This window comes from Somniosus microcephalus, chromosome 1 (assembly GCF_052327205.1).
Source record: "Somniosus microcephalus isolate GS21.2 chromosome 1, FLI_Smic_1.0, whole genome shotgun sequence".
NCBI lineage: Eukaryota > Metazoa > Chordata > Chondrichthyes > Squaliformes > Somniosidae > Somniosus > Somniosus microcephalus.
In genome coordinates this window covers 437,694,963-437,709,030 of record NC_140987.1, presented here as the reverse complement: position 1 = coordinate 437,709,030, position 14,068 = coordinate 437,694,963, and the positions used below count along the sequence as shown (strand labels likewise).

The 14,068-nt window shown below is 49.3% G+C and overlaps 1 protein-coding gene across 7 annotated transcripts in view; it reads right to left on the bottom strand.

Moving 5' to 3' along the window:
• The window catches only part of LOC147125317 (septin-6), a 110,768-nt gene that overhangs the window by 43,845 nt on the left and 52,855 nt on the right, over window positions 1-14,068 (bottom strand). For all 7 annotated transcript variants that reach the window (XR_015079989.1, XM_086001162.1, XM_086001122.1 and 4 more), the window contains 2 exons: window positions 10,106-10,301; window positions 2,674-2,860 (listed from right to left, as the gene is read on the bottom strand). Coding sequence is in view for 6 of the 7 variants with exons in the window: in XM_086001162.1 (XP_085857288.1) it covers window positions 2,674-2,860; window positions 10,106-10,301 (383 nt within the window). In the remaining variant the exon portion in view is untranslated. The remainder of the gene's footprint in view (window positions 1-2,673; window positions 2,861-10,105; window positions 10,302-14,068) is intronic.

Here is a 14,068-nt window from a genome sequence, read left to right as displayed (position 1 = left end):
TGCAGCTTCCCCATGTTGGCACCTCATTTTTAGGTACACCTGCTGCTGCTCCTGGCATGCTCTTCTACACTCCTTATTGAACCAGGGTTGGTCCCCTGGCTTGGTTGTAATGGTAGAGTGAGGGATATGCCGGGCTATGAGCTTACAGATTGTGGTGGAGTACAATTCTGCTACTGCTGATGGCCCACACCGCCTCATGGATGCCCAGTTTTGAGTTGCTAGATTTGTTCTGAATCTATCCCATTTAGCACGGTGGTAGTGCCGCACAACACGATGGAGGGTGTCCTCAGTGTAAAGACGGGACTTCCGTCTCCACAAGGACTGTGCGGTGGTCACTGCTATCAATGCGGTCATGGAGAGATGCATCTGCGACAGGTAGATTAGTGAGGACGAGGTCAAGCAGGTTTTTCCCCTCGTGTTGGTTCTCTCACCACCTGCCCAGACTGGCAGTTATGTCCTTCAGGACTCGGCCAAGTTGGTCAGTAGTGGTGCTACCGAGCCACTCTTGGTGATGGACATTGAAGTCCCCCACCCAGAGTACATTCTGTGCCCTTGCTACTCTCAGTGCTTCTTCCAAGTGGTGTTCAACATGGAGGAGTGCTGGTTCATCAGCTGAGGGAGGGCGGTAGGTGGTAATCAGCAGCAGGTTTCCTTGCTCATGCTTGACCTGAAGCCATGAGACTTCATGGGGTCTGGAGTCAATGCTGAGGACTCCCAGGGCCACTCCTTCCCGACTGTATACCACTGTGCCGCCACTGCTGGTGGGTCTGTCCTGCCGGTGGGACAGGACAAACCCAGGGATGGTGATGGAGGAGTCTAGGACATTGGCTGAAAGGTATGATTCTGTGAGCGCTGTCCCACTTGACTAGTCTGTGGGACAGCGCTCACAATTTTGGCACAAGTCCTCGGATGTTAGTGAGGAGGACTTTGCAGGGTCGACTGGGCTGAGTGACTTCATTGAAGTTTAAGATTACGAAGAAAATTGATCAAAGTTGCTCCAGGTAAATTTGTTCAAATACCAGGGGACACGAGTTAAAAATCAAGAAGTTTGCGGTAAAAAAAAGTCAACAGAACTTGTTCACACCCCAAGAATACATTTGCAGAACAAGATATTTGGAAAGGCCACTGAAGCAGACAGTGGAAGTTGGAACAAGGAACGATTAGAGCGACTTCTGGAGAAAGCACTGATTGAGGGGCTGACAAGACAACAACAACTTGCATTTATTATAACAACAACGGAAAACGCTGGAAAAACTCAGCAGGCCAGGCAACTTCCGTGGAGAGAAACAGTCAACGTTTCGGGTTGAAACCCTTCTACAGAACGGAGGGAAAAAAAGGCAGGAAATGAAACAGATTAAAAAGGCAGTTTGTGGGGCTGGGAAATGGGGGAGGGGATGAAAGGAGAGACATTAAGAGATATTCAAGGGGAGACGAGATGGTAATAGGACAGGTAAAGAGACAGAGGACGGCTCTAGATGAAGTGTGAAATGCGCTGACAGAGTGAGAGACAGCTGCCATGTGGGAGAGAGAAAAGGAAAAGGCACAAACCAAAAGTGTGGATAAATAATATACACAGATTGGGTGACCGCTTTGCGGAACCCCTCCGTTCAGTCCGTAAGGGTGACCCCGAGCTTCCGGTCGCCTGTCATTTCAATTCACCGCTCCATTCCCACTCGGACCTCACCGTCTGCGGCCTCTTGCATTGTTCCACGGAAGCTCACCGTAAACTCGAGGAACAGCACCTCATCTTCCGATTAGGCACTTTACAGCCTTCATCGAGTTCAACAACTTCAGATCATAACCTCGGCCCCTAGTATATTTTTATATTTTTTATCCACACTTTTGGTTTGTGACTTTTCCTTTTCTCTCTCCCACACGGCAGCAGTCTCTCACTCTGCCAGCGCATTTCACACTTCATCTGGCGCCATTGTCTGTTTCTGTACCTGTCCTATTACTATCTCGTCTCACCTTGAATATCTCTTAATGTCTCTTCCTTCATCCTCTGCCCCATTTCCCAGTCCCACAAACTGCCTTTTAATCTGTCAATTCCTGCCTTTTTTCTCAGTTCTGTAGAAGGGTTTCGACCTGAAACGTTGACTCTATTTCTCTCTCCACGGATGTTGCCTGGCCTGCTGAGTTTTTCCAGCATTTTCTGTTGTTGTTTTGGATTTCCAGCATCCGCAGTATTTTGCTATTGCATTTATTATAGTTCCTTTAACGTCGTAAAACATCCCAAGTTGATTCACAGGAGCATTATCAAACAAAATTTGACACCGAGCCACATAAGGAGATAGTAGGGCAGGTGAGGTCAAAGAGGTAGATTTTAAGGAGCGTCTGAAAAGGAGAGTGGTAGCGAGGCGGAGGTTTAGAATTCCAGAGCTTTGGGCCTTGGCAGCTGAAGGCACGGCCACCAATGGTGGGGCGCTGAAAACCGGGGATGCGCAAGGGGCCAGAATTGGAAGAGCGCAGAGATCCCAGGGTTGTAGGGCTGGAGGAGATTAGAGATAGGGGAGGGGCGAGGCCATGGAAGGATTCGGAAAAACAACTGGGTTAATCCATGGAAAGGAGGCAGGGGCTTGGCCTTCACCCGTTTCTAAACACTTGTGTTGATAGATTTGTGGTGCGTCATACTATAAATGTGACGAGGACTGCTCCTCCTGTGCTGCACCCCACCTTGCTGTCCAATTTTTTCATGGTCACCAAATCGAGAGACTTTAAAGAATGGCCAGTGGGGGCGATGAAGTACAAGCAGACGTGGATTCGGCTGTCATGGTAGTTGTGAAGCGTGCGCTTTATCTTCAGCTCCTCCTGCAGGTAGGCTTCAAACTGAGTGTCAATAAACTCAACGATGGACTTGTAGCTGCAGAACAAGAGATCACAATTTTTAATTTTTGCTGTCAAACAGAAGGAAATTACAAAGCAATTATTCTGGACAGAATGTTAAAAAAAAATCATCTGAATAATGAACTGGAGGAATCGAGATGGTTTTCCTGGAGGAAGGAAGCAAAGATCCATTCAAGAAGCATTTAGATGAGCACTTGAAACGCCTTTGCATACAAAGGCTACGGACCAAGTGCTGGAAAATGGGATTAGAATAGACGGGGCTTGATCGCCGGCGCGGACACGATGGGCCGAAGGGCCTCTTTCTGTGCTGTATAAATCTATGACTCTGACATTCTGGGCACTCATGCTCTCGAAAATGGCCATTACACGATGCACAAAACTCAGGGATGAGAAGAGGCCGTTTGATCTCATCCCTCTGCCCAATCAAGGCACGCAATTGTATCTGGAACCACCCCAATGTTCTTGCCTTCATTATCGTGCTTGGTAGATTATTTTAAACATTTATTACTCGGAGTAAAGTAGTACATCCTGATAATCTGTTGTAAATTTACTTTTGGATTAATTTCTATCCTCTGGTCTAATTTTCTTTTTGTGTACTTTGAAGTAATATTCTGGGCTTGTCACAGCTCTGCTATTTAATATTTTATATACTCCACTGAAGGCCCCACTTAACTGCCTTTAAAAAAAAAAAAAAAAAATCACTCTGAAGATGTGGTCACGGTCATCGCTGGCAAGGCCGGCATTTATTGACCATCCCTAGTTACCCTCGAAAAGGTGGGCCCTCTTGGACCGCTGCAGTCTGCGTGGTGAAGGTGCTCCCACAATGACTGTTTGCAGTGGTTTGAAGCAACTGATGCACTTCAGAGGGCAGAGTTAAAGAGTCAACCACGTTGGCGTGGGGCTGGAGTCGGGTATGGGTCAGTCCTGGTAAGGACGGCAGCATTCTTTCCCTAAAAGAACACCAAGTGGCTCGTGTGGAGCACAAACACCGGCGTGGAGCTGTTGGGCCGAAAGGCCTGTTTCTGTGCTGCAAGTACTCTGTAAGTGAACCAGTTGGGTGTCTGTGACAATCCAACAGCTTCATGGTCACTTTTACTGAGACCAAGCTTTTTACTTCCAGATTTTGTAAACTGAATTCAAATTCTCAAAACTGCCATGGTGGGATTTGAATTCTAGTTCCTAGTCCAGGCCTCTAGTCCAGTAACATTATCACTACACCACCATAACTTGGCATTCTGCAAAGCTCAAACTTGTCCAATCTTTCCTCATAACTCACTCCTTTACACTTGGGAATTGATCTCATTGCTCCCTTTCCAAGTAGATTTTTTTTTTTTTTTTGCGGTGTAGTGTCTAAAACTAAATAATACGTGTGGTAGGGCCAAGGCATTATAGAGCTTTAGTGCAACTTGCATGGCCTTGTACACTATTACTCTAGTTACAAATATTCTAAGATTCCATTAGCTTTAATTACTTCCGCTGTGTAGCTTTGTCACTGATGTGATACGGGTACTGTTATTCCCAGGTCTCTTTCTAAATCTCCCTGTGCTAACTCAATCCCATTTATTGTAGGATTCTGGCACCCATCCTTACAGTCTGCAAAAAAAGCCACTGCACTTGAAAAGCAATTTGTTATATGATGCACGGAGACATTTCAATATGGCAAAGTATTGTATAAGCAAATTATTATGCATCAGTGTTCAATTTAATTTGACAAGCCTGCCCAATTGCATAACTGATCTGAACCATTTTGAAAATTAAAACTGCACTATCCGTCTCTGCTACTACTAAATTCATCAGCAAATGTGACCAGCTCACAGTCTGCTTTTGTTGGCTAAGTTGTTTTTTTTTTTGGGGGGGGGGGGGGGGGGGGTGGAGGAAGGAAGGGGGAGGGGGAGGAGGAAGGGGAGGAGGAAGGGGGAGGAGGAAGGGGGAGGGGGAGGAGGAAGGGGGAGGGGGAGGAGGAAGGGGGAGGGGGAGGAGGAAGGGGGAGGGGGAGGGGGAGGAGGAAGGGGGAGGGGGAGGAGGAGAAGGAAGGCAAGGGAGGGGGAGGGGATGGGGAGAAGGAAGGCAAGGGAGGGTGAGGGGGAGAAGGGGGAGAGGGGAGAGGAAGGGGAGAAGGAAGGGGGGAGTGTGAGGGGTGAGGAGGGGGAGGGGAGAAGGAAAGGGGTTGAACGAATGCATGATGGTTTACTGAACAGTGGTGAAGATCAGGAATCTTGCCCACGAATAGCGCCCAACTGCTGCCTGGATAAGATCAGCTACCTCAGCATAGACCAGGGGACTGATCCCAGGTTCCTTCTGTTCCGTACAGTTCAGTACTATACTTAGAGTCATAGAGTTACACAGCACCGAAAGCGGCCCTTCGTGTCCAGGCCGGCCATCAAGCCCTGTCTATTCGAATTCCATTTACCAGCACTTGGTCCGTAGCCTTGTATGCTATGGCGTTTCAAGTGCTCATCTAAATGCTTCTTGAATGTTGAGGGTTCCTGCCTCTACCACCCTTTCAGGCAGCGAGTTCCAGATTCCAACCACCCTCTGGGTGAAACATTTTTTCCTCAAATCCCCTCTAAACCTCCGGCCCCTTATCTTGAAACTATGTCCCCTGGTTATTGACCCCTCTACTAAGGGGAAAAGTTCCTTTCTATCTACCCTATCTATGCCCCTCATAATTTTGTACACCTCAATCAGGTCCCCCCCTCGCCTTCTCTGCTCTAAGGAAAACAACCCCAGCCTGTCCAGTCTCTCTTCATAGCTGAAGCACTCCAGCACAGGCAGCACGGCGGCATAGTGGTTAGCACTGTTGCCTCACAGCGCCAGGGACCCGGGTTCAAATCCGGCCTCGGGTGACTGTCTGTGTGGAGTTTGCACATTCTCCCCGTGTTTGCGTGGGTTTCCTCCGGGTGCTCCGGTTTCCTCCCACAGTCCAAAGATGTGCGGGTTAGGTTGATTGGCCATGATAAAAAAAATTGGCCCTTAGTGTTAAGGGGGATTAAATACGTGGGGTTACGGGGATAGGGGATGGCTGTCGGTGTAGGGACCGGGTGCTAGGGTTTGGATGAACAGCCATGATCTCGTTGACTGACGGAGCAGGCTCGAAGGGCCGAATGGCCTACTCCTGCTCCTATCTTCTATGTTTCTATGTTTAACATCCTGGTGAATCTCCTCTGCACCCTCTCCAATACAATCACAGCCTTCCTATAGTGTGGCGACCAGAACTGCACACAGTATTCCAGCTGTGGCCTAACTAGTGTTTTGGACAGCTCCATCATAACCTCCCTGCTCTTAGATTCTATACCTCGGCTAATGAAGGCAAGTATCCCATATGCCTTTTTAACCACCTTATCTACTTGTCCTGCTGCCTTCAGGGATCTATGTACATGCACACCTCTGATCCTCGGTCCTTCCTAGGATCCTACCATTCATTGTGTATTCCCTTGCCTTGTTAGTCCTCCCAAAATGCATCACCTCACACTTTTCAACGTTAAATTCCATTTGCCACTGTTCTGCCCATCTGACCAACCAGTCTATATCGTCCTGTAGCCTGAGGCTTCCCTCCTCACTATTTACCACTCCACCAATTTTCGTGTCATCTGCAAACTTACTGATCATACCTCCTACATTCATATCTAAATCATTAATGTACACTACAAACAGCAAGGGACTTAGCACCGATCCCTGCGGTACCCGACTGGACACAGGCTTCCAGTCATAAAAACAACCTTCAACCATCACACTCTGCCTCTTGCCACTAAGCCAATTTTGGATCCAATGTGCCAAATTGCCCTGGATCCCATGGGCTCTTACCTTCTTGACCAGTCTCCCATGCGGGACTTTGTCAAAAGCCTTACTGAAGTCCATGTAGACTACATCAACTGCACTACCCTCATCCACACACCTAGTCACACTCTTGAAAAATTCAATCAAATTGGTTAGACATGATCTCCCCCTGACAAAGCCACACTGACTATCCTTGCCTCTCCAAGTGGAGACTAATTCTGTCCCTCAGAATTTTTTCCAACAATTTCCTTACCACTGATGTTAGGCTCACTGGCCTGTAATTCCCTGGTTTATCCCTACTACCCTTCTTGAATAATGGTACTATGTTAGCTGTCCTCCAGTCCTCTGGCACCTCCCCTGTGGCCAGAGAGGTTCTGAAAATTTGTGTCTGAGCCCCTGCAATCTCCTCCCTTGCCTCACACAGCAGCCTGGGATACATCTTGTCTGGGCCTGGGGATTTATCCACTTTTAAGCCCACTAAAACCGCGAGTACCTCCTCCCTCTCAATACTAATTTGTTCAAGTATATCACAACCCCCCTGCCTGATTTCTATGCCTACATCGTCCTTCTCCATAGTGAACACAGATGCAAAATATTCATTTAAAACCTCACCTACATCTTCCGGCTCTACACAAAGATTGCCATTTTGGTCCCTCATGGGCCCTACTCTTTCCCTGGTTATCCTCTTGCCCTTAATATACTTATAAAACACCTTGGGATTTTCCTTTATTTTGCCCACCAGTGTTTTTTCATGCCCCCTCTTCGCTCTCCTAATTTCTTTTTTTAAGTACCCCCCTGCACTTTCCATACTCCTCTAGGGCTTCCACTGTTTTTAGTCCTTTGTATCTGCCAAAAGCCTCCCTTCTTTTCCCTAATCCATTCCTGTATATCCCTTGACATCCAGGGTTCCCTGGGCTTGTTGGTCCCACCCTTGACCTTTACGGGAACATGTTAGCATTGTACTCTCTATTTCCTTTCTGAAAGACTCCCACTGCTCTGATGTGGATTTTCCTACAAGTATCTGATCCCAGTCCACTTTGGCCAGATCCTGCCGTATCATATTAAAATCGGCCTTTCCCCAATTAAGAACCTTTATTTCTGGTCCATCTTTGTCCTTTTCCATGACTACCTTAAATCTCACCGAATTATGGTCACGGTCACCAAAATGCTCTCCGACTGACACTTCTACCACTTGCCCGGGTACATTCCCTCGAATTAGGTCCAGTACCGCCCCCTCTCTTGCTGGTGCCTTTATCCACTAAGCCATCAGAAGGGGGGGGGGGGGGGGGGGCGGAGGGAGAGAAGAGGTCTACATCTCCATAAATGACAATGAACCATTACTGTAGTGGGTAAGACTTTCAGCGTGAATGATTTCCCCGCCCCGTCCCCCAAACTAGACACTGATGAAATCCTGGAAGTATTTTAAATCTGCTTTCCCTTCTCCGGGCAGTCTCTCTACTTTAGGTCTCCAGCCGGAGTTGGGAAATATTCCACTTACTGATGATCAAAGAGCTCCACAAGGGACCTCAGGAGCTGACCTGCAGACCAGTCTTGAGCTGCCAAGATGCAATACAAACCCAGGAACCAGTGGTGGGGACTGGAGTCCTTTTGGCAACGTGTTTTCAGTCCCCCAGCCCACGAACCAGGATACCTAGCCTTCATAATACAAGTATTTTTCTCCCTTTCCCCAACCGTGGTAACATTCTCCTTCAAGGCGCGTTTCTCCCAGGTACCTAGAATTCTGTGGAAACTCAGGGCAAATTTTTGACTAAATCCTGTGGCATGAAAGTATAGATCCTGCAGCACGTCTGTCCAGAGTTGACAGGCATCTCGATAGAAACATTTTAAAATACCCCCAAACAATACTTTTATAATATTACTATATAAAACAATACTGTGTAAAAAGGGGTGCGTTGGCATTTTATGCTGCTCCCAAGTAGTTTACTGGGCTCAGCACAAGACTGACACGTTGCACAGCTATTTCGAGCAATAGCTGGCACTTCACATCAAAGGTGAAACCATAGCTTCTTTGTTTTAAAGTGTCAGTGTTTACAACATTGGACCTCCTGCTCTGGTGGCTCAGGTCTAGAGCCTGAACTCAGCACCTTAAATCAGCCGACTTTGTACGAAGCCGAGGTCAATGGGATTAACCCTCATGTGCTTCTCATTTTGCAGTGCACAAGGTGAAATGCATGACATTAGAAGGTTGGTGTCGAACGTCCATTTGGATCCGGAACATCGGGAATTTGTTCCGATACAATTACTAACCGGGGGGGGGGGGGGGGGGCGGAACGGGACAGCTGCAGAACCACTTGGGCGGCCCAGGGCACCTTGCACGTGACAGCCAGTCCTGAGCATTCTTTCATCATGTGAAGTCCACAGGTGATGGAGAGTTCGGGATCTTCAACCGACAGGCAATTAATGCAGTGCCATTACCTACAAAGCATCTCTTGCACGTTCTAAGTATCCAGAAAGAAAAGAACTTGCTTTTATTTGCCACCTTACATCTCCTCAGGACGTCCCAACGCACTTTACAGCGGATATTTCTCGACCCCCTCAAATCACTGGGAACAAGTCAGATTCTATCTACTGTGCCCCATCCCTTTTTCATGTTAAATACCTCCATCAAATCACCCCTTATTCTGACACTTTCTAATGAAAACAACCTCGATTTTTCAAAGCCCTTCTGCATATTTGTGTTGCCGCCCCCCCCACCCCCCAGGCCAGGCAGAATTCTAGCGAATCTGGGCTGTACCCCTCTGATTGGCTGAACATCCTTCCTATAGTATGGAGCCCAAAACTGCACAGCATAGCAACTATGGTGTTGGCACGGTTTTGTAAAGATTCACCATTATATGTTGACTTTTATATTCCATACCTCTTGCCATAAAATCTAGTATTCCATTAGCTTTTTTTTTTTTTTTTAATTGGCCTTATCCACTTGAGGTGCTTCTTGTGAAGCTGAACCCTAAGTCCCTCTGCTCTATCACCTCACCCGAAGTATAATCATTCCAACGGCAACTACACTCCAAAAAGTACTTCATTGGCTGTAAAGCGCTTTGAGATGTCCGGTGGTCGTGAAAGGCGCTATAGAAATGCAAGTCTTTCTTTCCTTTTGTCAAAAACACACCCTCCTCACATTTATGACATTCAATTCCATCTGCCAAATATTTTCACCCATTTTATCAAATATCCTTCAGGCCTCAGAATTATTTACCACGCCTCCGATTTTAGCATCATCTGCACATTTGGACACCATTCCCACAAGCCCCATGTACAAATCACCCATGATCTTTTACATCTACCGCAACAGGCATTCAGTTAAACGCTGCATTCAACGCCTCTGCCAATCCAGCACTCCCACAGTACTGCGCTTGTGTGAGCAGCCTAGATTACGTGCGAAGATCCTGAAGTGTAGCACAAAGATTCAACTCGGCACAGCAAGGCACAGACATTACAAAAATGTGAGAAAGTTGATGCTGACCTTTCTTCCTTGTTAATCTGGTCCCCAAATCCCACACTGTTTATGATGGACAGCTTCAGGCGGACACTACTTTCCTGTAGTTCATAGCTGTTGGACTTTATATGGACTCCCGGCTGATTGTGAGGTGCTGGATCGCCTTCGAACCTGGTGTTGAACAGGGTGTCCATTAAGGTGGACTTTCCAAGACCAGTTTCACCTAAAATCAAGGCAGGTTCAAATTGTGAAATAAGCAAAGTGGCCCAAAGCAAGATACTGTCAATGACCTTTTATGAATCCTTAGAAACCAGCACTTCAATCTCCCAACCAACCACACTACAACTGTGGTGCCCAAAATTAGGCAGAGTCCAACTATTAGTCGTGACTTGCCCCAACAAGATGAAACATGGTGGACAGCTGTTCAGTTTACGTCAGTTTTTCCTTAGAAGAGCTCTACCCCCGCCAGTAACTGGCAAAGAATGACTAACTCTAGTCAGAACAGAGGATAGTCTTGTACACTAAGGTAAGGTTAGGTCGGGCGGGTACGTGGGCTAAATTTGACATTCGTTGCCAAAGCAAACAGAAAATGCCTAATTAGCATGCAGAGCACAAGGCAATAAAACGAGACACATGAAACGAAAGCACTGGTAGGATGGCCCATTTGTTGTTTTGCTCACTGCATCTGCAAAGAGACTAGAAATACAACGAGTTACTGCACGGAAACAGGCCGTTTGGCTGAACCAGTCAGTGTTGATGTTTACCCTCCACGCGAGTGTGGTAAACCACTGTTATAGTTATCACTGTATATTGTTCTCACTGTTCTCACTGTCACATCACTACACGAGGTCGCCTCTTGTCGCACTGTTATACCTGGGCTGACCACCTCCGACTCCGCCCATTACCTGCCCAGGTATAAAGGTAGCTGACTGGCTAGTATTCCTCCCTGTTGGATCGGATCACCCACGAGGGTGGGCTCTGTTATTTAGCCAATAAAAACCTTCAGTTACGTTCTTAACTCGTCGCCTTTTATTGGACTAATTGATAGGCATATCAATTTTATTGACTAAATTTTAAAGATGTCTGATAATGAACAGCAACAGCAAGGAGCTCACCCAGCAGCACAGCAACAGCAGCCTCCAGACAACGGGCCACACCAGCCGGCTTGGCTGCAAGCCTTGAAACCACCATACCTGGATCTAAACCCACAGGCACCAAACTCAGCCAACGACTTCAAACACTGGCTGGACTGCTTCGAATCGTACCTGGAGGAAGCCGTCGTCCCTCAGAGATCCAAACTAAGAGTCCTGAAAGCCCAAGCGAGCCCGAGAGTATATACACTCATCCAGGACATGACTACGTACGACGACGCCATCAACCTACTGAAACAGCAGTACCGGAGCCCGGTAAACTACATGTACACTAGGCATCTCTTAAGATCTCGCCAGCAACAGCCAGGAGAATCGATAGCTGAATTTTCACGAGCGCTGAGACAACTCGGCAGGAACTGTGACTTTAAAGCGGTGACGGCTACTGCGAACATGGAAGACAATGTCCGCGACGCCTTGGTGAGAGGCCTACGTTCCGACTACACACGGCAAAGACTGCTTGAAGCTAAGGACATAGACCTGGACAAGGCCGAAGCCCTCGCCCTCACCCTAGAGGCCACCCAGCAAGACCAGGAAGCGTTTGCCAGGTACTATTCGCGACCCTGGGACTCGGGCCCGACCCCCACCCCACCACCCTTCACAGCGCTGCCCCCGGGACCTACCTCAGCGTCTGCATCACGGATCCGACCGGGCCCGCTAGCCCCGGTACCGGCCCCGACATCAGGCAACCCCGATCGGGCCGCTGGCTGCTTCTTTTGCGGCCAGGAGAAGCATCCGAGGTCGCGCTGCCCAGCCAAAAACTCGACCTGCAAAACCTGCCTCAAGAAAGGCCACTTCTCCAAGGCCTGCAGAAGCAAATCCTCAGAAGCCAGCAGTGCCTCATGCGAACCCTGGGGGCGGCCATCTTTGTGCGGGGCAGCCGAAGCCTGCAGAGCCTCATGGGAAAACCAGGGGCGGCCATCTTTGTGCGGGGCAGCCGAAGCCTGCAGAGCCTCATGGGAAAACCAGGGGCGGCCATCTTTGTGCGGGGCAGCCGAAGCCTGCAGAGCCTCATGGGAACAGCAGGGGCGGCCATCTTTGTGCGGGGCAAACGATTTAAACAGAGCCTCATGTGAACTACGGGGGCCGCCATCTTCGCCGCCATCTTGTCATGACAACGACGCGCTCATCTACACCCTAGCTTCCGTGACCCTGGATCAAGCCCGCCCGCACCACCTGGCCAGCTCAATGATGGACATCAAAGTCAACGGCCACGCCACGACCTGCCTGTTCGACAGCGGAAGCACGGAGAGCTTCATCCACCCAGACACGGTGAGCCACTACTCCCTCCCCGTCCTGCCAACGCGCAGCCGCATCTCGATGGCATCGAGGTCGCACGCCACAGACATCAGCGGCTACTGTGTCGTGACATTGTCGGTTAAAGGGACAGAGTATAAAAATTTTAACCTCCTCGTACTCCCCCAGCTGTGCGCTGCCGTCATACTAGGGCTGGACTTCCAATCCCACCTCCAAAGTGTAACCCTAGCATACGGTGGACCCCTCCCCCCACTCACAGTCGACAACCAGCGAAAGTTAAACCGCCCACCGCGTAACACCTGCAGCCTATCCACCCTCAAGGTACCGCCACCTTCCCTGTTCGCTAACCTCACCCCCGACTGCAAACCTGTCGCTACTAAGAGCAGGCGGTACAGCGCTGGGGACAGAGCCTTCATTAGCTCTGAGGTGCAGCAACTCCTGAAAGAGGGCATTATTGAGGGGAGCAGCAGCCCCTGGCTTGCCCAGGTGGTGGTAGTCAAGACCGGCGACAAAAATCGCCTGGTTATCGACTACAGCCAGACCATAAACAGATACACCCAGCTGGACGCATACCCCCTCCCCCGCATATCGGACATGGTCAATGAGATTGCACAATACCGCGTATTCTCGACCATCGACCTCAAGTCGGCCTACCACCAACTCCCCATCAGCCCGGAGGACAGCCAGTACACCGCCTTCGAGGCAAATGGCCGCCTCTACCAATTCCTTAGGGTCCCCTTTGGTGTCACCAACGGGGTCTCGGTTTTCCAACGGGAGATGGACCGGATGGTTGACCAGAACGGACTACAGGCCACTTTCCCCTATCTCGATAACGTCACCATCTGCGGCCGCAACCGGCAGGACCATGACGTGAATCTGGAGAAATTCCTCCGTACGGCCCAACGGCTGAACCTCACCTACAATAAGGAGAAATGCGTGTTTAACACAGCGCGCCTTGCCATCCTTGGCTGTGTAGTAGAGAACGGAGTCATCGGCCCCGACCCCGAAAGAATGCGCCCCCTCATGGAGCTACCCCTCCCCCACTGTCCATAAGCACTTAGGAGAACCCTGGGGCTTTTCGCCTACTATGCCCAATGGGTACCCAATTATGCGGACAAAGCCAGACCCCTCCTGAAAACCACATCCTTCCCCCTCACGGAAGAGGCGTGCGCGGCCTTCTCCCTCATTAAGGGAGACATAGCCAAGGCCACAATGCACGCAGTGGATGAGTCAATCCCCTTCCAAGTGGAGAGCGATGCATCCGACTTCGCCCTAGCCGCTACCCTTAACCAGGAGGGTAGGCCGGTAGCCTTCTTCTCAAGGACCCTACAGGGCCCCGAGACCCGACACTCGTCGGTCGAGAAGGAAGCCCAGGCAATTGTGGAGGCAGTACGGCGCTGGAGGCACTACTTGGCAGGCAAACGATTTACCCTCCTCACCGACCAACGCTCGGTTGCCTTCATGTTTAATAACAAGCTGAGGGGCAAGATCAAGAACGACAAAATCTTGAGGTGGAGAATCGAGCTTTCCACCTATGATTATGAGATCTTGTACCGGCCCGGTAAACTGAACGACCCCCCTGATG